Source organism: Arctopsyche grandis, chromosome 9 (genome assembly GCF_051622035.1).
Source record: "Arctopsyche grandis isolate Sample6627 chromosome 9, ASM5162203v2, whole genome shotgun sequence".
Taxonomy (NCBI): domain Eukaryota; kingdom Metazoa; phylum Arthropoda; class Insecta; order Trichoptera; family Hydropsychidae; genus Arctopsyche; species Arctopsyche grandis.
In genome coordinates, this window is record NC_135363.1 from 2,772,806 (window position 1) to 2,798,573 (window position 25,768).

Genomic DNA, 25,768 nt, shown 5'->3' on the forward strand with positions numbered 1-25,768 from the left:
TCAAATCATTACACACTACTGTATCTTCATATGTATGTATATAACCAGTAGCGTGGATTAGTGGTTAGTATGTTATGCTTTCGAGCAGGTTCGTTTCACGGGTTCGATTCCCACTAGAGTCCCGCTGCTGGCCAGATCTTGGTTTGTGACTCCAGGTCGATCGTTTCTTATCAGAGTTTGCAAATTTTTCTGATTTTCATTGAAACGGTTCCTGTAAAATTGGCATCTTTCTTGCTAATTTCAAATTATTCAACGTCTTGAGGTTAGCCAATTTGATTATAAAATGCTGCAAAAATTTCTCCATATATGTCACTGTGGATATTGGTATAAAATGATTTTGTAAATTGATTGTATTGTATCTGCATAAGTGCACTAGTTGCTTTGGAGCGATCTGTAAAGGCGAGTGTTCATGTTCTATGAAATAAAATGCTTCTTTCGTCATACTGAAGATTGTTCGCATGCGCAATCTGTCAACTGACATCACACTGATTGAGGTGATGTCACAGCACAGCAGCTTACGTAAACGACAGTTTATATTCATACTACTCAGAAATGCACGTTTTGGCACCTTCAGATAAGTTTTGGCCGAGTGCAAGGTATAATCGGCTTACATATACATTACAGAACGCGACGATATGGCGCAATATTGCTTGTGTCGTATCGCGGAATTAATAATAGTTCATAAAAAAAACAATTCATATACGCATGCGCTCTTTCGTTTGTACGCGTGCACTCGCTACTACAATGTTTCGTCGTGCATGTACTGCTGTTACGTCTACGCTAAGTTGGATATGAATATGTCCATATAAAATGTACTAAGGAATACTTTTCGTACTGCTAGTTGCGTTCAATTGCCGGTACGTACTGTGTAGATAAATATACCTTTAAGGTATATTCATACGGCGCTCAAATTTTACTAAGTGCGCGAATACGTGCAGCCAGATACTAGTATTTTATATACTAAAATCAGATTGAAAGCACTATTGTTTTTTCCATATATGTAGCTTTGAACACTAATGGAGCGGTCTATTATTATTTGAAAAGCATCTTTCCAACGCCAATCTTTGATCATTACATTAACTTATCATCGTCGCAAATTATAAACTTTGTTCAGTAGAGAATGTTTTTAAAACTGTTTTTTTTTTATTTTCAAAGAGGCTACCCTTTTCATTTTTATATAAAACCCGTTGAACTTTGTTCATACTTTGACCCCAATTAAGGTTTTGAAACATTGCCTAGTTTTTATATTATTTAGAAATCATTCCATTTGCAAAAGGTCTTTGAAAAAGTGGGGGTGGACCTTCTTAAACATATGTAAGTATAATAAATTAATAATATCCATGCATATCTCATCATCAGATAGAAAAGCGACAGCATGTCTACAAATCAATAAAATGCTCTTAGTAATTAGTCGATCGAAAGACGATATTATTTCCAAGCCGTTTTATTTATGTACATACTAGCTGAACCCGGCATGCGTTGCAATGCTACAATAACGAATGCAATTCCCGTTCCCAATTGTCGGAAAAACGCAGGCAGCGAACACATTTGAAATTATTGCGTTGCAATGACACTCATTCCCGTTTTTCCCATTTCCGTTCTCGTTTTTGGGCGATTTTTTTTTCATAGGCTATGCATACAACAAGTCCTGAAAGTTCCATCATAATCGGTTCAGTGGTTTAGGAGCCTATACGAGACACACGTATACATATATATAGATGTACAAAGGCCCACCCCCACTCTTCAGAAAAGGTGCGCAATGGCAATATCCAGTACGTGATATTAGCGTGCGCATCTTTTTCATATCATATACTTGTCATAGACTTTTACCTATAGATAGTATTTTATAAGAACGCACATGTTTGGACTTTCGGCGAATTAAGATCTTATGGTCTTTAGTACCTCTGATGTAAGTCGACCCGAGATGAAAAGCGTGGTCTTATTATTGATTCATCTTACTGTCCCATCGGTCATTCGATATGTCATCGGAGTAAGGTTGGCTACCGGTTTCATCACCACTAAACCAACGCCACGCATATCCAACATCGACCATGTTGCCTTTCAATTGTTCGAAAAGCAATATGGTCGTACCCATGGTCTGATCGGTCGGCTCGAGTGGATGGACGGATGGGTTACTAGCTCTCTAATTACACCCTCGTCGTGTAAATAGAGTAATATCCAAAGGTCACACGGACCGGAGCTGGGGTACCTATGATAGCGGTAATTATATCACCGAGACTCGGTACACAATTGCAGGACATAAAAACGAGACGAGAATAGAAATTTATTGTGTGTTCTCACACACACACACACACACATACATTGGGAATTGCGTGCGTTTGCTCTGGCGGCGGACCTCACGTGACACGGATAAACGAATTAAAACAAACGTCATCGCATCACTCCACATAACCTAACCCGTTCGATTGTGTTTGCTCTGGAGTCGATCGATCGTCTGGTCGTATAAATAGAGCCGTCCTAAACCAAGGACGGGCTGGAGTGGAAGTTTCTGATCCGTGGTTTTGGAAATTGCTCGAATGTCACATTTTCCGAAGTCATTTTTTTTTAAATACATTTTTACATAACTGGTGTTGTACCCGATGAAATATCATCCCATGGGTTATGGCATATTAAGTTATCCATATATATTTATATAAAAGTGAATTTCTGTTTGTCTGCCTGTCTCGTATAGGCTCCTTAACCACTAAACCGATTACGATGGAACTTTCAGGATTTGTTGTATACATGAAAAAAACCTCTTAATAATAATAGTCGTAATTAAGAATTCACCGACGCGAAAGTTTGAAGCGCCATTGTGTAGTCAAGGAAATATGTTCGTTGGTAACCACGTTACCAGTTGGTTTATGACGACACGGCTTTGAAGACCAATATATTACGACACGGCCAGTACCAATATACATATAAGAACTAGCCACAAATACAAAACATCCCTGCGAGGCCCAAATGGAATAGAGGAGATCAAAACTCCATTCTTACATCACATTCAATTATGACAATAATGATGAGCGCAGGCTACCAGACAAATAGATTAAAATAATCTCCGATAACCTACGCTCACTGACGTGGAAAATGGTGACACGACAACTCGTTCACAGATTTTCCGTAAACCGATGATGCGCTCCAGGCATTACGTATACGACCATTTTTTCACCGATAACAGACGGTCTGTGAAAGAGATGGCTGCATACGTAATGGCATAGTAAACAAAATCATGGTGAACAAACGGGATGAGAAAGAGATGGCCGTATACGTAATGCCTGGAGCGCATCATCGGTTTACGGAAGATCTGTGAACGAGTTGTCAGGTAACCGTGGAAAATATCATATTCAGGCTCAACAGCAACGATTTCATTGAAAAGTCGGATAGCTCTTGGAATAGGAGCCATTCGATAAAGAATGTAATTATTAGGGACATTTAGTCCCAACAGTTCCAGCAACGACGGGCATGATGTATTACCACGTAGAAGCTGGAGAACAAAATGAATTAAGCGCATCATCGGTTTACGGAAAATCTGTGAACGAGTTGTCAGGTAACCGTGGAAAATATCATATTCAGGCTCAACAGCAACGATTTCATTGAAAAGTCGGATAGCTCTTGGAATAGGAGCCATTCGATAAAGAATGTAATTATTAGGGACATTTAGTCCCAACAGTTCCAGCAACGACGGGCATGATGTATTACCACGTAGAAGCTGGAGAACAAAATGAATTAAGCAGAAGTTTCTCGGAAGTTCAAGGGAACTATATCCAAGGATGACCAAAAGAAAAGGAGTAGGGTAGAAATATGGGGTATACCCACACTCTTTCCTATATACATATATAATAATACCTATACGCCAAGTTACTTGATCCAAGCTACTAGTATCGTATCAACCCGGTATAAAGAAGTCTTCAAAAATATATGAAAATTTTAGTCGCTGTCATTATTGTGATGACTACATTTATTTGACTACATTTATTTATTTTAAACAGACCATTGTGGCATAACAGGAATTCCTAAAGCGCCACAATGGTCAAAAAATATAACACAAAAAAGAAAAAAAACAAAATAACACGTCATCGGTTTGTCGGTACTATTTCGATGACAGTTTTGTAGTGTCACCGTAAATGCAGCTAGATTCTATGATAAATCTTCTCTTCTTTTGACATTGCTTCACATTGTACTATGTAAGTCAAAATGAATAAATTTTAGCTGTGATGTTTCTTCTACACGTGTATACGAAAATAATTGATCCAGACGCGTTATTTTTTCAATTCATGCCTGGGGTAGTGTTATAGTTGTTGGCCGGTGTATAATTATTTAAAACAATTCGAGAATAGGCGGCAAAATGACAATTAGGATCTAAAATGTAATGTCACAGAGTTTTCATATTTTGGCTTTGTATTTCACATGGCCAATAACTAGCAAACTACTCTAACCACTGCTATTCAAAACACCGAAACAATGGTCTGTTTCTTTTCTTTCTTCCTGGAATAAAAGCAATTGATTTGGCAATCGTTCATAAAATGTAAATATTTTTATTATACTGTTAATGGTCTAATATTAGACACCTCCCTATAATTAAAGAAGTATGACATAAAATTACGCACGACTTTCAAGACATTCTCTCCCTTTCCCTCTCTTTGAACTGTCTTCTTTTTTGATTTTGAAAGTCGACGAATTCTATGTAGACTTCCGAACCAATCTCCTTGTATCTTACTTTCAAACTATAAATTTTCTTTTAGTTTATTAATCATAAAAACCTGTACTTGATCATCGCACCTACACAGAGCCTAATATGTCTCCAACATATCTGTATATTTGTCTCAAGCTGACCTTAAATATTTATTACCTGTGAAAGGATACTTCGTATCAATCGTAGAGTACACACACACCAGCTCTGGGTTGGAGGTTCCAGAAGTTTTGAACAAAATAGTTATAACATGGTTGCTTAATCATGTAGAACAAGCCGCTATAAAATGTTCAGCCCTTGAAACTTTGTATATTTGTTCAATTGTGGTTGCTGTCCCGGAATACAATATCGAGAGCCACACCCTGGAGTATGTAAGCACGAGTATACACATGCATATGTAGGCACACTACTTACAAATTGATTATTATCAACAAGCTTTTATTCGCATTCAATAGTTGTCCCGCGTGTGTCAACGTGCTCACAATACTCACTTTGTAATAAATTTAAATAAAAGCTTCACTTTCTTCTTCTTATTGTGTCTCGGCGTTGTTCTTTCGGTGGCGGGAGGGTTAATCTCCGAAAGGTCACGTAGAAAGCATTTAAGCTTACCTGGAACCAGCGAGGACCCGATTTTGTTCTGAGTCATCGTACCCTTTCAGTCGTTTTTCATATTACCCTTTCAAGTGTGTGGGTCGTATTTATCGTTACTTCTTTTTTTTTTGCTGTTGTGTAAAATACGATGTTGCTGGGTTATTGGAATTAATTGGAATTTTGCCGATGATTGTTGTAGGATTTCCTGTAGTTTTACTACGTTTCGTATAGTTTTCGTTCGTGTGAAAGGAAAACTCGCAATTCTTGGCTGATTTCGTATTCGTTTCGTTGATTTAACTTCTATTTAAAGATAAGGGCGACCAGACATCCGGGTTTTCTATGTAGCACCACTGTCCTCTTTTTACACGCCACTTTGGTCGTCCTCGTGAGTTTCTTTTGGATATTGTCACACATTTTGGCCCACGTTCTACATAATATGTAAAAGTCTTTTTTTATCATTATGTTCGCACTTTTTTACTAACCTATTCTAGGTTCGGAAACGATTTTGTCGTGTGAAGAAGTTTGGGTTCTTATCCCAACGTTTTCAAACTTTGCCATTTTGCTCGGTTTGGTCATCAATATAAGCGAAAATGACGTCCGCCATTACGATGGTGAAAAATAATAATAAGTAATAGACACGTTTGAAAATACTACATCTTCGTTCACGGTGACGTCTATGGTCCACACTGTCGCATTTGTCCACACTGTTCTGATCGTTTTTTCCCTTTTCACCCCCCTCTCGCTATGGAAAATTGAGCACTTTGCCATACTCATGATCAAAGTTTACGGAGACAATTGGGGATTTCTCAATTAGGTTTTTTTATATACATTTATTTTTTGTATATTGTCTTAATTTTATAAACAAAATATATAAGAGGCCATTTTTTAATAAACATTTATATATATATATATATATATATATATATATATATATATATATATATATATATATATATATATATATATATATATATAGATTATTAAAATTATATATATTCTCACATTACATTTCGTTTGAAGAACTTTTATTAATTTTCATTGACTGTATATTTTGTAGGTGTTCCTCAGGAAGTGTTTTAAGGTTTTAATTAATTGAGAATATAAACGGTTTTCGTTTATACTTTTTTGTATATGGCGTTAAAAAAATTGATAAATATCTGAAACATATTATGCCATGTAATATCATGATAAGAATTCGTTTATTTTATCGAGCAATATTAATGTAACAGTAGTGGTCATTAATAAACTTTTATTTTATATAATTTTTAAATTATGCAATCAAATTAATATTTTAAAATAAAATTGAATATTTTCGTTGACTCCATATTTAGTCAATTTGACTACAATTGAATAGTAGAGACAACATATTTATCCAGCTATTGTACCTCACAAAAAATTTGTAGTGTTTTTATATTTTCTCGGATACCATACGAATATTTCTTTCGTTCATTTTACATCCAATCGTTAAACTACATTATGACTTTTCACAATTTCAATCTCTTTAATAATTTTCATTACATTCATAGTTTAGTGCGTACTAAAAATATAAATTTTTCACATAAGATTTATTTATAATTGAGCTACATAAAGTTTTATTAAATATGTAGTTGGGTCTAATTAGTTAAAACATAAGAACTAGAAACTTTGTCGGTTTGTTTTTTTTTTTGAAGAAAGCTAATCAATCCAAACATTTAATTAAAAGGCGTTTTGAATCTTCTTTAGTAGATATATTTCTGAATAATTTTATTGAAATGTAAAATATAGTTTTGGCATCAAAATTGTCAAAAATTTCTAGTGAATTGAAATTTAAATTGAGTTTTAAACGGCAGACTTAAAGATACGGAGAAAATCACATTTGATTTTTTTTTTTATATATCAATCTCAATCTAATATATAATTTCGAAAGAGACTTTGTATTTAAGAACCATTGGTTGGGAACGAGTCGATATTTTTTTTGTCGATTCAAATAAATTTAATAAAAAAACAAATGAATATTTACTATCAGATTCGCCATGTTTACGCTGTTTATATAATATCACAAATATTGAGCGAAGCCGGGTAAAAAACTAGTGAATTCTAAAGCTAGTAGCGCATTATTCTACGCCTTAGGTTGCGGATGCCAAAGATTTGGTGAACCCTTTTGGGAAGAGAAAAAGATTTTTTAGTCAAATAACGCAGTTTATGTTGTGTTATAAATTAAAATCATTACATAGTCGGTATGTTGTATTAAATTTGAAATTGCGTAGCTCCAGGACTCGAAATCCTCGGTGGTAGTTATTTAGTTGGTTTGGATTAGCTACCATTTTTATACCTGCTTTCTATTGGATTTATAAATAATTCTAGTTGGAAATGTTGGCGAAATTTTCAGCGTGGCGGGCTTTCAACTCAAGTTATTCAATTGTTTTAAAAATTACCAACCAATATATAGGTATTTTTCTAATAGCTCGGATAGATTTTTCGAATTTTAAAAATATATCTATATAGTCTTTTATTTTTGATTTTTAAATGCTTTTTATTATTACGAAATTATGTTCACAATACATCTTATATCTATTTTAATAGCTACTGATCTACTGATCATTTTCTATTTAACAATTTTAATTTAATTTGGTTAGTAATCACAGTATTATATTATTCTAATGTTAATCTAAAGCATAATAGGAAAAAGAGCTCAAAAACCTATTTACAATCCTTATAAATGTTCATAATACATCTAATACATAATATTAATTAAAGACTATCTAAAGTCAATGACCTAAAGCAGATTGTGTTTAGGTAATCTGTGTTTTTATAGTCTTTTATAATTTGTCATAGGGCTCAGATTTATTATTATTTAAATTTTTTTTTTAATAAAATTATTTTGAAAATATGTACATTTTTTTTCGTCCAAGGCACTATTGCATGAAAGTTCATTAAATTTCATAAAGATTTGTATAATTTTTGAAAAAAATTACATGAATTTTTAGATAAAAAACGGGCTTCCGGAAACTTTTGATTTTTAACAACGGGTTTCCGGAAACCCATGGAAACCATTAGGCTGACACCACTGCCTGTACCTAACTGAGACCCTGAAACCAACCTCACTCAGTAAAACGGGACAATCGAGGAAACTATTTAGGAGCTTAAATTGGAACGTGGCAGCACCAGTAGGTAGTCGCCCGATAGAAAGATTGTTGAAAAAGAAAATCTTATGTTGATAAAAAAAAATATAAATTTTTCAGGAGTCCGCGCATTGTCGAAGACGAATTTCAAACTAGCGAAGTAGCCCGAGCGCAATGGCCGTATCGGTAGGTGTTAAGTGTGACGCGGCGGGCCGAAGGAATCGCACGGCGCGATTCAATTGTTTCAGGCGAAAATTGAAAAAGTCAAAGCGCACCCTCGCTCTTGGAGCCGAGCGCGGTTCGTATTTGGCGCCGAGTCGCGGCCTGTGAGAGTGTGTGAGTGTGTGCGTGGCGTGTGGCGCGTGGCGTGGCGTGTGGCGTGTGGCGTGTGTTGTGCAGCGGTGTGAGTGCGAGTGCGAGTGCGAGCCGCTGTTGCCGGGTTGCGTCGCGATCGCCGACTTTCTAACCCTCGCGGGGAGAGGGCGGCGGGGGTGGGGGTGGGGGCGTCGACGCGGCGCGCGGGAGGAGGGCGGGGGCGGGGGCGAGGGAGAGGGAGAGGGGGTGGGGAGCGGCGCGCGGCGGCCGGCCTCATTGGACTCCTGTCGGCGGTCGGGAGGCCACGCCGCGTCCACGTTCACATCCACCCGGTATTCGGTCGCCACCACCCGCTCGGCTCGCTTCGGGACCGCTCGTGCGTCCTCGGCACAACTCGGCTCGGCTCGACTCGACTCGACTCGTCGCTCGGCCCGATAGTGTCGGTCCGCACACCGCACTTCGCACGAGCACCGACTCGGGACAGGGCGACCCACCCGCCCGCCCGCCCACCCACCCACCCACCCACCCACTCGCCCGCTACGGGGTGACATGGCGATGGCGGCCGTGGACTGCGCCACTCCTCTCTCCGCTCTGCGAAAGGTAATCGCCGTCTCCACATCCTCGTCATCTGATCGACCATTCTCATCAGAATCCACTAGGAGCGGGCAGTGCGCGTCCCTCTCGCGGAGGCTACGTCACAGGGTGGCCACTGCCACTGCCACTGCCACTGCCCGCTGGCCGCCATGTTTTCACGTGAATCACGGCCGCCGCCCCGACATTTTCTCCTCGCTGGCCCCCGTTTCGACCAGCGCGTGTGTGTATTTGTGTGCGCGATTGCAATTTCACATGTGTGTGTGTGTGTGTGTGTGTGTGCCCCCTCCGCGCCCTCGATTTCCAACCTTGATAAGTGGGCGCCGCACTGCTCGTCAAACGGTGGTGCGCGAATGCCACCCCCCTCCCCCTACCCCTCTTCACCCCCACCCCTCTCCCCCCCCCTCCCCTCCCCCCTCCTCTCGCTCGGTTTGCTTCCATTCATTCGTCCTTTTGCGTTGCCGTTGGTAGCACTGGTTGGTTTTGATTTTCGCGCCGCCATTTTTTTTTTTTTTTTTTATTGTGAAAGTTGTGTCGCGGAAAATTCTCTATGGAAAATTTGTATTCGTGCATGTGTTTGTGTGATTTTTCGGTTTTGTGTTTTTGTGTTTGTGGGCACGTGGAATGCGAGTGGAAAAGTCACGGTGGAGTTAGGGTTGCCAGATTTTATAAATGGGATTTTTTTTTTTTTTTTGAAGGAAAAATTCTAATTGGATTTAAACGAAAAAAAATTGAACGTCAATTTTTGTTGGAATTATTTCTGATTCGTTTTTGCATAAAGTTTTGCAATTGGGTATATTTGTTGAGCTGTGCTAGGGAGGGGGTGGGGGGTTAAGGGGACGGTCAAAATTTAATGTGATAGGTTTGCGAATTTTAATGTGAAATATGAACATTATTTAAAAAAAATATATATTTTCTTTAAAAGTATTAAAAATGAATAAATACGTTAGTTTGTTATACATATGTCCTTTTTGTGGGTTTCTTGAACTTTGAAAAGTTTTTTGAAAACTGTCATCAACCCTGTGTAATTAATAAATTAACAAAAAAATATTTTTTTTTTTTGTAAAAAAGTTAAGTATTTACAGGGTTGGCAATTTAATTTTTTGTCCCAGGTGCAACGTTTTCTATATCACCGTGCATAGTAACAATAGACGAAGATTTGTGTTAAGTATTTATCGCTGGCAACATTTCCGTGATTTTAAAAAATATTAATTTTTTAAATATAGGTAATTGTCCTAAAACTTCGATGAATGAAAAGTTAATCGTTTCATTATAAATTTTAAGTCGATCGAAAGTGATAACTCCCCTAATACGTTTTCTATTTTCTTTTTTTATATTAATTTTTGGGTTCAATTATCTCATAAAATGTTGGACTGAAACTTTTTTACATGAAATACATAGTTATGATGAATTTCACAATACTTTTCTTTTTTTATATAAATTTTTACCTCAACCCGAAAGTAATACTTTTGCTCGTTGGAGGTTTTTCTAATTATGATTGAACTGATATTTGATTTTTTTTTTTTTTTGAAAAATTTGTATAAAACACTATTTTTTGTTCTTAAAATTTATATCATAACGTGTAATTTAAAAAAATGATATCATAAATTTCGATCCGCGAACTAACATTTAATGAAACTAATAAAAATTTTTTTATATACATAATGCAAATTGTTATAATAAGTTTTCAATTTTACTTATCGATTTTGATTGATGAACTAATCAATAGTGATATTAAAAAAGTTAGTCTTAAAAATAAATAATGTTTTAATTTCGTAACTTTTATATAAATAATAAAAATAAGTTTCTTCGTGCTTTCATAATGATATAAATATTTCTTCACACCTGAATCTTTCCCGTTAACTTCGGAAGAATCGTTTAATCGTAATATATAAAATAATCTCGACATAAATTTGCATATGATTAAAAGTTCAAGTGCCTGAATAATATTGTGAAATAAAGCTTCATATTTTAATAAAAAAAAAATTGAAAGATCGAAACTTCAATATTTTAAAATTGTTAAAAGGAATAGTGAAAAATTTCAAAAAGACGTGTAATTTATTTTATTAGATAATTGACAAATCATAAAACGTAAATGTCCGCCGATTTAAAAAAAAAAAAAAACAACTGTTCGTAAGGTCGATAGTGCAACAGAAAGGACTTGTATTTTAATTAAATTAAATTTTCAGTCGCATGCAAGTCAGAACGCCAGTAGTCATAAATTGTGAAAAAATTTCTCTGTCGTAACATCCTAATGTCGAAACATGCCTTAAACGAATTCCGATAGTGTCTCGTGGTCGGAATTCAAATCGATTTTTTTTTCCCGCCGTTTTTTTCTTCACTCTACCAAATTGTATTTAACGTATCCGATGAAAATTGAAAACGTAGCGTGAAACTTGTCGATCTGTTTCGGTGACTGAAATTCGAAATCTGTCGAGTGAAAAGAATACACGGCGAGAAGAAGAATAAATAGAGAGAGAGAGAGAGAAAAAAAAAGATCGAGAAGTGCACGAGATTCACCCGCGCAACTCGACCGTGACTCGCGTGAAAGTCCGCTAATGTCATTTCTTACCAGATAATAACACAGCAGAAATGTGGAATTATTCGGCAGTTAGTCGTTTCTGTTTCTGGTTTTGGTTTCGCACCCCTGAATATCACCGTTGATGGAGTGGAGTGTCTTCGTCACGTGACCGACAATCACGTTTACAACTGTTTACAGCCGCACACTCTCCAATCATATTATCGTCAACTCCATAACCATCTACGTACTATGTTACATTACAACGTTACCTTACGTTACGTTACGTTACCAAACGTATCCAGATATCGATCGCGCAAACTGGCCTAATTTTTTCATTATCATCGCTCGAATGCCCCATGTATGTATGTTGGCGATTTGTTGTGCATTATGCAAGTGCATCGAAATTGAATTCGCTCCGTTTATCGATCTGGCTGTCGCGACTACAATGGGAAAATGTTGGGAAAATTATTAATGCGAGATAAGGCTGCACGTGGGCGGGGTGGGTATGAGGGCTGGAGGGGGTGCGCTTTTGTTACGGAGGGTTGGCGGGGTGGAAAGTTCACCCCTACCGTCGTTACGTAACCCCACTTTCGTATTTTGCCCGTTTATCTGCTTGTATGTTTGTGTGTGTGTGTGTGTGCGCTTTGACGATTGGAAAATTTAGCAATTTTCCGTTGAATTGTGTGTGCGGAAATTCACTGAGTGAATCTTGTCAGTATGTTTTTATCTTAAAAAATGTTTGTTTGACTCGTTTGAAAATGGATTTATTTATTTAATTTTGGCTGTTTAGCTAGCTAATTAAAAAATATATCCTTAAATATATAAAAATGCATCCACGGTCTCAGAAGACCTGACGCACTCTGGGAGAGCATTGTTCATGAGCACACACCCCTGTGAAAAACCCCACCAGCTGTCTTCTTTTTCCTCACTCTACCGCTTACAACTAAATTGTTCTTATTTCTAGTATAATAACTATGGATATCTCTATTTCTTGTTGTATGATCCTTAAAATACTTAGGTCTAATAACTTATGATCAAAAGACAATGTAGTAAGATTTAAACTATTTCTGTAATACTCATCCATCCCAATTCATCTAACATGTGTACTTCTAATACTTTTTAATCTGCCAACGATCAAAATGCCTCTCATAGTTTTATTATATTTGTGTATATTATATATATTTTATTGTCATAGTTTTATTTATTTGGTTCTAATGTTTGTTTGTATTTGTGTTTTCAGGGTTCTCGAGTGAACCACTGACTGGAACATCATCAGCGACACCAACAAACCAAATATATACTTAATAAGAGTTATAAATGAAGTAAAATATTAAGAGATAATAAAAACGAAAAAAAAAAGAAGGAAGGAAATACTTATATACGAAAACGAAACATTGTTGAATGAAGTTGTCAGTTGTGTGGAATGAAGAGGATATATTTATATTTACACCTGTTATAATCTTTACAAGAAGAGCTATATTTTTACATTATACGTAAGTGGGAGAGTCGATGGGCCTAACAAACGAGAGTGTCGACGGGTAACGAATCGGTAGAGTCTCTGCGAGAGTGGCCGCCATGGCGTCTCAACGCTTCTGCCTCCGCTGGAACAACCACCAGTCGAACCTGCTGTCGGTGTTCGACCAGCTGCTGCACGACGAGACGTTCACGGACGTGACGCTCGCCGTCGAGGGTCACCTGCTCAAAGCGCACAAGATGGTCCTGTCGGCGTGCAGTCCCTACTTCCAAGCGCTCTTCGTCAACCACCAAGAGAAACACCCCATAGTCATATTGAAAGACGTCCCCTACGCCGACATGAAGAGTCTACTAGACTTCATGTACAGAGGCGAAGTGAGCGTCGACCAGGAGAGGCTCACCGCCTTCTTGAGGGTCGCCGAAAGCCTTCGGATAAAGGGACTGACCGAAGTGAACGAAGAGAAGGCGGAGGCGCCCGCTGCCGCTGCGGCCGCGACCGCCGGTCCACCACCTCAGTTGCATCGCCTGCACCGAGGTGGCAACAACAGCGGACTCCCGATGCAGTCCAACTATGCGTCGGCGCAGAACAGCGGACTCTTGCTGCCGCTGTTGGGCGGCGGAGTATTACAGCCAAAGAGAAAGAGGGGTCGGCCGAGGAAGTTGAGCGGTGGCGAGGAGGCTGAGGCGGCGGCCGCAGCGGCTGCGGCTAGTGCTGCGGCTGCCGCTGCCGTCGTCAAGGGCGAGCCCGAGAAGCTGGAGGTGGCCGTGGGCGCCGAGGGTTTCGCGCAGGACGAGCTGGCGTCCGGCGACGAGGAGGCTCTGCTCATCGACGAAGGCGACGACCACATGCCCCCCGCCTCACCACCCAACCATTCGGACTCTGCAGGTATTTTTGCCCTCTCGATCCTCGTCGGTGAAACCCTGACGGTGTGTCGGATATGTCGGTAACATTGTGAATTATTTCAACACTTGATCGGGTGTTACCGGCATATACTGCACGCCGTAATTACTAACATTGTCTAATCATAACAAATTTTTTATGTGTTTTCATACATATATAGTAGCATATGCAGATTGGATTCGAATGAAGGCTATTTATTTTTGATCACTTTCAAATATCAAAGCTTCAGCACTTGGGATTCATTTTAAACTAGCTTCAACTTTTACTCTACATGCCAATTATTGCTATATAGCTAATCCTAAGATATCCAAGTTCAAAGTTTTTATGTCTTCATTTGAAACGTTCTGTATAAATGCTATATATATATAATATGCGACAAACTAAAATCTTTTATTAAAAACATTTCAAATTTTCATTGCATATTAACTTTTGATTTAACTCTCAATACCAGTTATTGAAAATAATATATCCATTTTTTTCATGTAATTTTTGTCTAGAGATGATTCCGCCAAATTTTTATTGAAAAGTGGTGAGATGAGTGCTATTTCGATTTTCTTTTTTTATGTTTTTAATTTTGCATACATCCCGGGTGTTTGGTTTCATCTCGCCATTTTCAATGCGTGTAAAAATGTAATCCGTTGGATTATTACATATATTGTTATTACATAAGTGTTCGGACATAATTTTAGTAAATTGAATGCATGACTTTCTGATGAATGATAATAACGAACCCGAAGTCAATCGATATACATATATATGTTTCAGTCTTTGCTCGTCAGAATCATTTTTTCTATATAATATATGATCGATGAATCTCCTAAACGCTTCCTGTGAAGTATGTGCACATATATTTATATATACTCAAATCGAAAATTTTCAGTCACAAAAAAAAACCTCATTGTAATGGTTCTAGATGTCAGTCGTTTGTTGTTGTTGTTTTTTTTTTTTTTTATTATTTTATTTTATTTTTCTTTTCTTGTTTTCTGGTAAAATATGATCGGTTTTGAATTATCGTTCAGGCAGAATATCAAAAGGGAAAAGCTAAAGGGACATAAGCGTCTGTTGTTTCTTTCGCATAAGAAAAGTCGGAGTGTCTTTATTTTTTTATGTGCAAAGTGCTGTAAACTATTTAGAAAGTCGTGAGAAAACAATTGACAAGTCAAGAACGATGAATAATGCATTGATTGTTTTACCAAGAGGGGTAAGTCGAGACAAGCTTACAAGCTGAGAGACTTTTATCTATTACATATAATGAAATATTTAGTACGCCTTGACATCTTATATTCAAGGATTGTTGCAAAGGGAAGAGCTATAGGGAAATGGCCAGAGGGGTTCCTTTCATATCTTATTATATAATAATATATATACTATATATAAAAATACCAAATTGTTTATGCAATGTTTATTTTTTCACATGTAAATGAAACGGCGCCGGTAAATACATTTACAGGTGCTTTCATAAAATATAATAAATTTGCAACACATTTCATTACGAGAAGCAAATCCATTATTATATAATATAAATATTATATTTATTTATTTGAATAAATAGGCTGGCGGTGATTTTATATTACTTTCGGTACACACTGAAACACCGAGGCTTATTCCCTAAAGCTTTTCCTTTTGTCTTATATATTATATAATACATATACATATCAAATTAATGCCGAAAATGACTGAACAGAATTGGGAAATTGTATAATATATGGAAATGTGTGTCCTTTCACCCCACCCCCACCCCCCCACTCTATTGTTTGTTTTCTTTGACTTGATACCAGATTGGTATTTATTGTGTATAAACTATTGTTTTTATTTTTTCACTTATATTTTAGAGTTCTTTTTACAGTAAAAAAAATCACACACATTCGTATGAAATGTTTTTTTCCATATTCTGTTCCTTTTTCCGCCGTGCATGAATAATATATATTTATAATAAAATGAAGTACGCAATGTCGTGGTGATGTTCGCAAATTTTATCGAAACTAAATATATAATTTCAGAGCCTGAAAAAAACTCGACGGCGAATTTAAACGGTCCAGCGGAGAACGGTTCGACGAAACTCGAACCGGCCGATTACCCACTACTAGATTCCTACAATGATCCTCTCGAGTACAAATATACCCCCGAAGTTTTAATGCTCAGCCCTACACCGAGCAGAGACTGCGACGACAGAGACTCACAGACCGGCCACCGAATTAGAATAAGCAAAAATCTTAAACCAAAGAACAAGAAATTCCTGACTCACTCTGCCAAATTACGGGCGCAAAACCTCTTCAACCAACTATCGGGCCTGTCGACTATAAACAACTCGCTGAACAACTACGAAAAGTATCCACCGGAGGGGGTCCTCATGCCGACGCTCGCCTCGCAGCTGTTCACGCCCGACTCGGAGCATCGGAACGCGCACGACTCGGACAACTCGATGACGGGGTGGTTTCCGTCGCCCAACGTCAAGGGCTCCCCCATGGACGAGTCCAACGAGTCCGTTCGCGACTTTTGCATCAAGGAGGGCGAGAACATATACAGATGTAAAGTGTGCTCTCGCGTTTACACGCACATTAGTAACTTTTGTCGGCACTACGTCACCTCTCATAAAAAGGACGTCAAGGTTTTCCCCTGTCCGATATGCTTTAAAGAGTTCACGAGGAAGGATAACATGGTAGCACATTTAAAAATCATTCACAAAAATCAGGAGTAATGAGTTTTTTTTTTTTTTCTTAGGAAAGATTATATACTTACTATATATATATACATTATATATATATATATATATATATATATATATATATATATATATATATATATATATATATATATTATTTATGTTACTATCTGACTTAATTGTAATATGTATACTTACATATGTACATATAGTCTCTAATGAATGTTTCCACTTGGCGTTTAATAATCAGTAAATTAACAAAGTCACGACTTTATATATATATATATATATATATATATATATATATATATAAATATATATATATACATACATGTAGGTTTAATTATTTATTTTTAGCTGAATTGAAAATTCGTCTAAAATGCCTATTTTTTATATGTATATATAAATATTTTTATCGAATAATTAAACCCAAAATGAAAACTGTTCTTTTCTGAATGTTTCGGTCGGTGGAAATGTTTTTATAGATTGTATAATACTTAAATAATACTTAAATTGCCGTTTTTACCCCCCTGTACTTAGTACTTAATTCCTTTTCGCAATACATGCATACATATACGTTTCGTTCTCCCGTGAAAGATTGTTCAAAGACTTTATTATATATATATATATATATATCTGAGCCTTTTTCTAAAATTATATACTTAAATGTTCTCACAATTAGATATTTAGAGTGAATTCACAAAATTTAGGAACATCAACGACCAGGGAAATAGTTTGTATTTTTTCTTTTCCAAACAACTTTTGTCGAATACAATGTTGCGTTAAATTATATTAGTCAATCTGACATTTCGTAATTGTTATTATTCATGCAGTGATATATACATGCCTTCATATATACTCGACGATTGGCTCATGGATTTGAATTTCGTATGTAATTTTACTTTATAGTGTGCAATTTCTCATTATTTTGTCTCTACATACATTCTGAAATTAGGAATATTATTTTGGATGCCTTCAAATACGACGTAGATTTGACCAAGACCATGAGTCGATCTTGAACACTCAATTTTTCGAATTATTTAATATACGTATGTATGTATGAACGTGTGTGTGTATTTATCGGTATGTTATAATAATATTCTAAATTAGATATTGAAAGCACAGATTAAAATAGTTGACACACGATTACAGGATTTAGAATTATTGATTTGTAACAGAATTTAAATATTTATATACATATATACAATACGGTATATGTATATGTACATCTGACCCCAAATAGGATATTTAACTACACGTTATATACATAGAGTTGGAAATTTGCAAGAAACCAAACAATAAGAGGAAAGAAATCACTCACCGATGTTTAAAATTAGTACGCAGTGTCCTTCATTTTCATTTAGTTTAGTCAGGGTATATATGCAAACTAAACTATGAAAAAAAAGTATATAGAGAATGAAAAATGGAATAGTTAAGATTTATAGTTATTATAAATTTACGGTATAATTAGGTAGGTATCGCAAAATTTCATGGCCTTATATGACAACAATATTTAATTACGAGAATTGTTGAGAAAATATTTGTTTCAAAGAAATTATTAGTATACATACACATATATATATATATATATATATACATACATAAATAAATAAATATATATATAGACGATTTAGAAATTTGATGGTTAAAACGCTTGTAAAACAAGACTCAGCCTTAGTTCAAAGGCTTTAATTAAATATGTTTTTTAAACGCCTCCTCTATAGTGTACTTATTTTCAGGTATATAAACCTAGATTAATTCATATATAGACATTTTATTTACGTTGGGATTTCCACTTTTCAACTCCCATCATTTCTGACACATTTTGAAATGCCGTTAAATTTTAGACCCCTCTTTTTATTTTTGATTTTTTATACATATACATGTAATAGGAAAAAACTGAACCCTCGTCACTTGTTGATGTGTACTTAAATTTAAAAAATCCGAGTACTTATGAAGTTTGCATGATATATTAATAATATACGTATGTTATGGTCATTTGAAATTGTGTCAGAATTTTGGAAGCAAAGCGTGCAATAATAATAAATATTTAGTGCTTCAGTGCTGAAAATCTCGATAGAACTGTTTGAAGTTTTCACCTTTTTTTTTTTGGTTTTTCTTAATGTATCTATTTATATATAAATATACATATAAAGTTCATAGTCTATTGAAATTTATTAAAAAAATGATTAAAAAAAATACGATTAGAATTTTTGTAATGTAAATAAACTAAATAGTATTGGCGAGCTTTAAGCACTGATGACACTTAAAACAAATAATAATAAATAAAAAAAATAGTAATTTTCTCATGAAAGATATATTATTAATATATATAAACCTACACACGGAAATGTTGTTTTATTCCGGACGTAATTGTTATTTATACTGTTTTGATTATCTATTTTATAAATCTCATTATTTATACATGCATATTTATATTTGTGTATATAATCTTGTTGACTTGTTTATATACTGTTTTTATTATTTTTGTTTACTGTCCACACAAATCTATAAGTAGGCGTGTTCATATTCGCAATTATTATTGTTATAACAAATAGTAGACCCGAGAGACCTGGAGGATATTTTCGCCGATGATAACTTGCTATAATTAATTACATTACGTACGTTGTTAGGTAGCTATTGTAACGTTTCGTTTATTTTACACAAACTCAACACATGCGTGCACGTGCACACGTGTACTATTATTATATATTTAAATCAAAAAAAAAAAATGATATACAATGCTTCCAAATCCTTTCAATTGTGAAATGATATTCGTGAATTGTTTCGATGGTTTTTTTTTTTTTTGTTAATGTATTGTTGTCGATGGCCTATTTGAATTAAAAAATCGGATTAAATTTTCATTTTAATAATGTTGTATAATGTACGCCGCTCGGAATAGCATGTCGGAGTCGGTGAATAGATTTTTAGTTAATTTATTTAAAAGATATTGACTTTTTACTTTTCAAGGGGATGGTATTTACGGTGTATTGTGGGTGTATATTGAAATATTGCTTGTTTTTGATTTGACCGATTAAATGGTGGGACCAAATGTCTTGTTAAAAAAATCATTATATCCGTCTTAAACGTACGTATTTAGGGATGTTTGTAAGAAGTAAATAAGCTCTCTTTGGTCTAAAGTTGTTGTTGTATAATAAAATGAAAAGTGTTGGTCTCGTGCCGAGAGTTGGGCTGAACTTTTCTTCACGCATGTCGGTTCACAATTGATAGGTCGAATTATTTTTGGAAGGAGATTCTGAGAAGACTTACAATTTCTTCATTGCCTTAGAAAAAATTTGGAAATGCTTAATCTTAATGATAAGTGGGAAAGAAACAATGGTGATATTTTAAAAAAAAAAAAGAAGATAAATCTAAATCTAAAAGACTGTAGAATCAAAATATTATGGCATATATATATATTGAAAGTAAGCGAGACGTGGGAATGGATATAATATATATATGTATATGTATTAATAAATAAGGAGTGGACATTCTAATTGCTAAAATCTAGATATCCATTTTTTTATATGATTTGAGAAAGGCGTACGTGTACGTGGTGCGTACGTCTCCAGGAGTAGAATGTATGTATATTATTATATAAAATTAAAAATGAGAGAATTTAAAATACTAGTATACAATGTGCCCTATCTACACTCATTTTCTAGTTTAATGATATATTTTTTAAATTTGTTTGGATTATAAGTGAAATGTCAAATTGTGTTTTTTTTTTTTTTTTAGGTAGTTCATACATATATTATATATATATATACATATTTATGTATTTGCTTTCTTCATCCATCATATTTTTTATTTATGTGAAACATACTTTGTGTACCTAGATGGATGAATATTGTAATGTTAAATGTTTATTTTTTGGGGGAGGGGTTCGGTGCTACGTTGAGGTGTGATTGAGACTTTTTTTTTTTTGGGTTGTTTATTTAATTTTTAATAATTGGAAATGTAAGAGATATTATAATCGATCGATCGCGATGTGTATGCGATTATTGTGTACGAATCGACGACGACGACGACTACTCAGTCTTGCCTTTTTATTACTTACGTAGATTATATATATATGTATGTGCTTAATTTTTTTCGTTTAATGTTATTCTGTGCGGAATTTTCTGTTTTGTTTTTTTTTTTTTTAAGAAAGTAATATTGATAATGTTTTTTTTTTTTGTTTTATTAATTTTTAGCCAATTTTTAAATCGATTCCTTGAATGCACACATCTCCACTCGACTGAACCCTCGTCTGTACTATATTAGATGATATTGTCAATCCAATTATGATAAAAAGAGCTATTGTTTATTGAAATGATTGTATATTATTATTATATATATATATATACATATAAATATATATATATACAAACATATATATATATATATATATATATATATATATATATATATATATATATATATATATATATATATATATATATATATATATATATATATATATATATATATATATATATATATATATATATATATATATATATATATATATATATATATATATATATATATATATATATATTGATTGGAGAAAGGAAATAGAGTTTTATTTTACAAATGTTAATAAGTGTCGTTATTAATCATTATTATATGATTTTATGTTTTGTTATTATTATAATTTTTTTTATTATTATTTCTTGGGCCTGTACTTTTAGTTAAGAGTTACTATTTATTTTATTTTTAGCCCTTTATTTTTACGTTGTAAAATCTTATTTTTTTTTTGAAAATGTTCATTTCAAATTGTTGAATTTTTTATGTCCAAACCAAAGTTTTTTAAAGCCTTAGTGGGCTCACCGGGATTTTATATTTCTTATATATTATTATTATAATATATACAATTTGTTGGTTTATTATATATCCACTTAATTGTCTGACAAGTGTATCGTTTACTTGAACTATTATATTGACACATTTACATACACACAAACACACACACACACACACACACACGACACACTAGTAAAATTGCAAATGCATAAATTGGAAGATTTGAAGTCTTGTCTCGTTAAATGAGTGATGTTATCCTTTTTTTTGTTTCGTTTTGTTAATTTTTTAATGTAAATTATCCGGTTTCGGAACAACTGTGCAGCTTGGTTTTTGATTCGTGATTAGTTTTTGCTATTATTTCACATATTGGACTGCATGCGATGACTTTGCCTTAATTTTTTTGAACTTCCTCTGTGATTTTAATTTCTCTTGCCTTTTAGGAAGTTGAAAATTAATTTGATCTCAATTCATCGTATATATTTATATACTAACTGATGTGAAATAACTTTTTAATTTCCGGGGGGGGGGATGAACATTGCTCGTTTAACTATCACATATGAAACGACGGTAGTTTTTTAAGGTACACTCACAATGAATACACAAAATAAAAGAAAAGAAACTCTTGCCAAGAAATAAGTATTAAAAATACCTCTGGATATGTTTTTGCCAAAACTTCTGTATCTCCTTTTAACCTAAAACGAAACTATTATAGTTAAATTTAGGTTTGCCAAATAAATACAAAGGTACTTATATTTAATATTTATTTATTAAAAAACAACTGTTATTATTTTTAAGTTAATAGTGAGTTATTTTTTTTTTTTTGGTTTTTGAACAAAGTCGGTAGCTTTTTTTGTGCGTATAAGTGGCAGCTTATCAGTGTTCGAAATGCTCTGCAAGAAAGTGTTGTAAATCAATTATTCCAGGGAATATATAAAAATAAATCGATTGTTTTTATGGTCCGATGAAAGGTATGTTGAAATAAACAATATCATTGTAATTTTATTTTCGTTCTTTAGAAGCTTGGTTTTATTGATTTTTGTTGCCAAATTCCTCGCAGAGGATTTTTTTTTTTTTTTACTAAAAGAAATTCCCATATATTACATATATATATATATATATATATTTAAATATAAAAATTGCAGATTTAATAAAACTGATGGGTCAATTTTTGTGATGAATTTGAAGGGTGCTTTGGATTTGTTTTTATTATTTAAATCGAATATCGAAAAACATATGTACATATATGTATGTTTTGGTGCTTTGAGCCTTTTGTCGAGAGTTATATAATTGTGCACATTCGCATTCGCAATGGGCACAAATGTGTATATACAATATAGAGATATAATTATTTAAAGTATATAGAAGAAATAATATAAAAAAATCATATGGGAATTTTATATGCATATATATTTTATGTGTATGTGTGTAATTGAAATTAGTGTTATAACTATCGACTGTAATACTTGGTAGCGATTCAATTTATTTATTTTGTTATGAACACACGGGGTGATACAGTGTGATTTAGTTATTATATTATAATTATATATATGTATATTAGATGTGTATCTTTGCCCGGCAGCTCGGTACAAATTCGCATCGGAAATTATCCGGCAAAGAACGCTCGTTATATATATATATATATTAGTAATACTCAGAATTAATGGATTAATAATAATACCTATTCAGACTGTATCGCCGTGTTATTGTTTTTTTTTTTAATTATTATTTTAAACTTAGATGTTTTGAGGCTATATTTTTATTTTTCTCATAAATAGTCAGTAAGCGTAGTTTAATATTTGATGGTTTTACAACTTTCCTTTTTTTTATTATTATTATATTATTATTATTATTATTGTCAAATTCTATCGTCATTATTGAATGTTAAACACTTGTTGAATACTTTAGGAGAGAATCCCTTGTACAATTTACTTTTAAATCTTATATAATATATATATATATATATATATTTTTCGCACGATCACACAAACTTTATACGTACGTACGGTGTATAAGATGGGTTTGTGCTTTGTGAGAATATTTAATTGATAATATTATTATATGTATATATATATAATGGATGATTATTATTATATATATATATGTATGAAATATTACCTCGGGTTATTTTATCACCCAGGACTTCCTATTACAGATATTAAGCCAATTAATATCCTCATTGAAAAAGAAAAAGCAATATTTTAGGATATTTGTTGTTTTGTTTTATTCTCCTATTATATAATTTTTATTTTTTTGTTTTAGTTGCATACAAGGTTATAATTGAAATATATGATATTTATTGAATTTTACTTTTTATTTTACACATGTGTCAAGATGCATACGTAGTGCACATTTTTTTATCATCTCGTTCGCTTTGCCTTTTAAAAACATGGTCTCTTTTGAACGGGTGATGAAAATTATGCTGAAATTATTAATCGAATGGAATTTTGCGTTCCGTTTTTTTTTTTTTTTTTGTTACTTTATTATTGGTATTGCATTATTTTGATATATAGTTTAATATTTATGAATTAATTTCTGTTATAACTTATTTGTTTGATAGATTTTCACATATTTAAAATTGTCAAATAAAAAATATTTTCTGAAACATGCTTACATTTTTTTTTGTTTTTCAACGTCAATTTTGATTTTCCGTCTGTGTGTCTTCCTTTTTCTCATCTCCCGAAACGATCGCTTTTCAAACATTGATTCGATTGTATATTATAGTTTTTTTTTTTTTTACGCTACCTAAGCTATTATTTTAGCGGACTGTATATGGAGGTAAAGTATCATCACTCAATATACTTAATAAATACATAAGTGTCGCACTTTAATTTTTAATTAGAATTGTCAATATATTTCTTTTAAATTTTAATCGAATATTGCACGTCGAATTTTTTTTTCGTAGATTGATGTTTTTGCTTCCCCTATATATATATGTATATATATATATATTATTTGTGTTATTTTTGCAACGGCGGTGTGTGTCGTAGATACACATTCGTCTCCATTATTGTGTTTAGTCGGCTTGGCGTGTAGTCGTGCTTCGAAAAATATTGATGGTTTATTTGTTGTGTTTCAGGAAAGACGACGCCAAACCTCAAATCGGAGTCGTGTAGTGAAGGACGGTTACAGTCGGCGCTCTCCGGCGAGCTGACTGGCAAAATAAGAGTGAACCCTCTGACCCAAACGGCGACCACTTCGAACGCGAATGCCCTCGAGACGATACCAAACTTCCAATCGGACGCTTTAAACAACAACACGCTACCAGTGTCGAGACAGAGCTCTCCGAGACAGCCGGTGAGACGCAGGGTGCGCAGAAGAGCCAACTCGGCGTCCAACGACCCCGCGGAACACCTCACCGAGATGTCAGTGCGGGGTTTGAATCTGTTTCGGTACGCGTCGGTGAACGAGGGCATCTACCAGTGCACCGAGTGCGCCAAGGAGAACATCCAGAAGACATTTAAGAATAAGTATTCGTTTCAAAGGCACGCGTTTCTGTACCACGAGGGCAAACAGAGAAAGGTTTTTCCGTGTCCGGTGTGCTACAAGGAGTTCTCCCGCCCCGACAAGATGAAGAATCACATGAAGACGACGCACGAGTGCTACATGCCCAAAGACTGCGTCTTCCCGACCGAGTATCTGCTGATGGGCGGCGAATCCCCCATACCTCCCGGGATAAAGCTCGAGGGTTCGCCGATCTCCCAGATGGGCATGAAGATGGAAGACTCCTCGCCGGATCAGTCTTGAGTTCAAACTCATTGAAAGATTTTTCAACGGAACTTATATACACACACACACACACACATACACACACGCAAACACACACACACACACGTCGGATATTAAACAGAGTGCCATTAAGTTTCGTACCTTTAAATTGATTTTTAGTTAGAAGCGCTCAAATTTTGAATGTCAATGCGAGCCGACCGAGCTTTAATTTGATCGCTGAGTAAAAGTAATTCAATTGTAAAATTTATATACATACAGTGTTCATTTTTCTCTCTTCGTCAGAATACGAACGCCCAGTGAAACTTTCTGTTGCATTCTGATAATTTTTTTTTTTGTCGTTTTAAGATTATTTTCTAGTGCTGATGATGTAAAAACAAAAAAATGCTTAGTTTCAAATTTCAATTTT

General features: G+C 34.4%; 1 protein-coding gene across 1 annotated transcript; it reads left to right on the forward strand.

The window, feature by feature from the left end:
- The first annotated feature begins 9,252 nt into the window (after positions 1–9,252).
- On the forward strand, positions 9,253–25,438 carry ttk (zinc finger and BTB domain-containing protein ttk). Its single transcript, XM_077438020.1, has 3 exons — positions 9,253–9,300; positions 13,053–14,171; positions 24,713–25,438. The coding sequence occupies exons 2-3, from the start codon at positions 13,388–13,390 to the stop codon at positions 25,378–25,380; spliced, it is 1,452 nt and encodes a 483-aa protein (XP_077294146.1). The 5' UTR covers positions 9,253–9,300; positions 13,053–13,387; the 3' UTR covers positions 25,381–25,438.
- Positions 25,439–25,768: the final 330 nt, after the last annotated feature.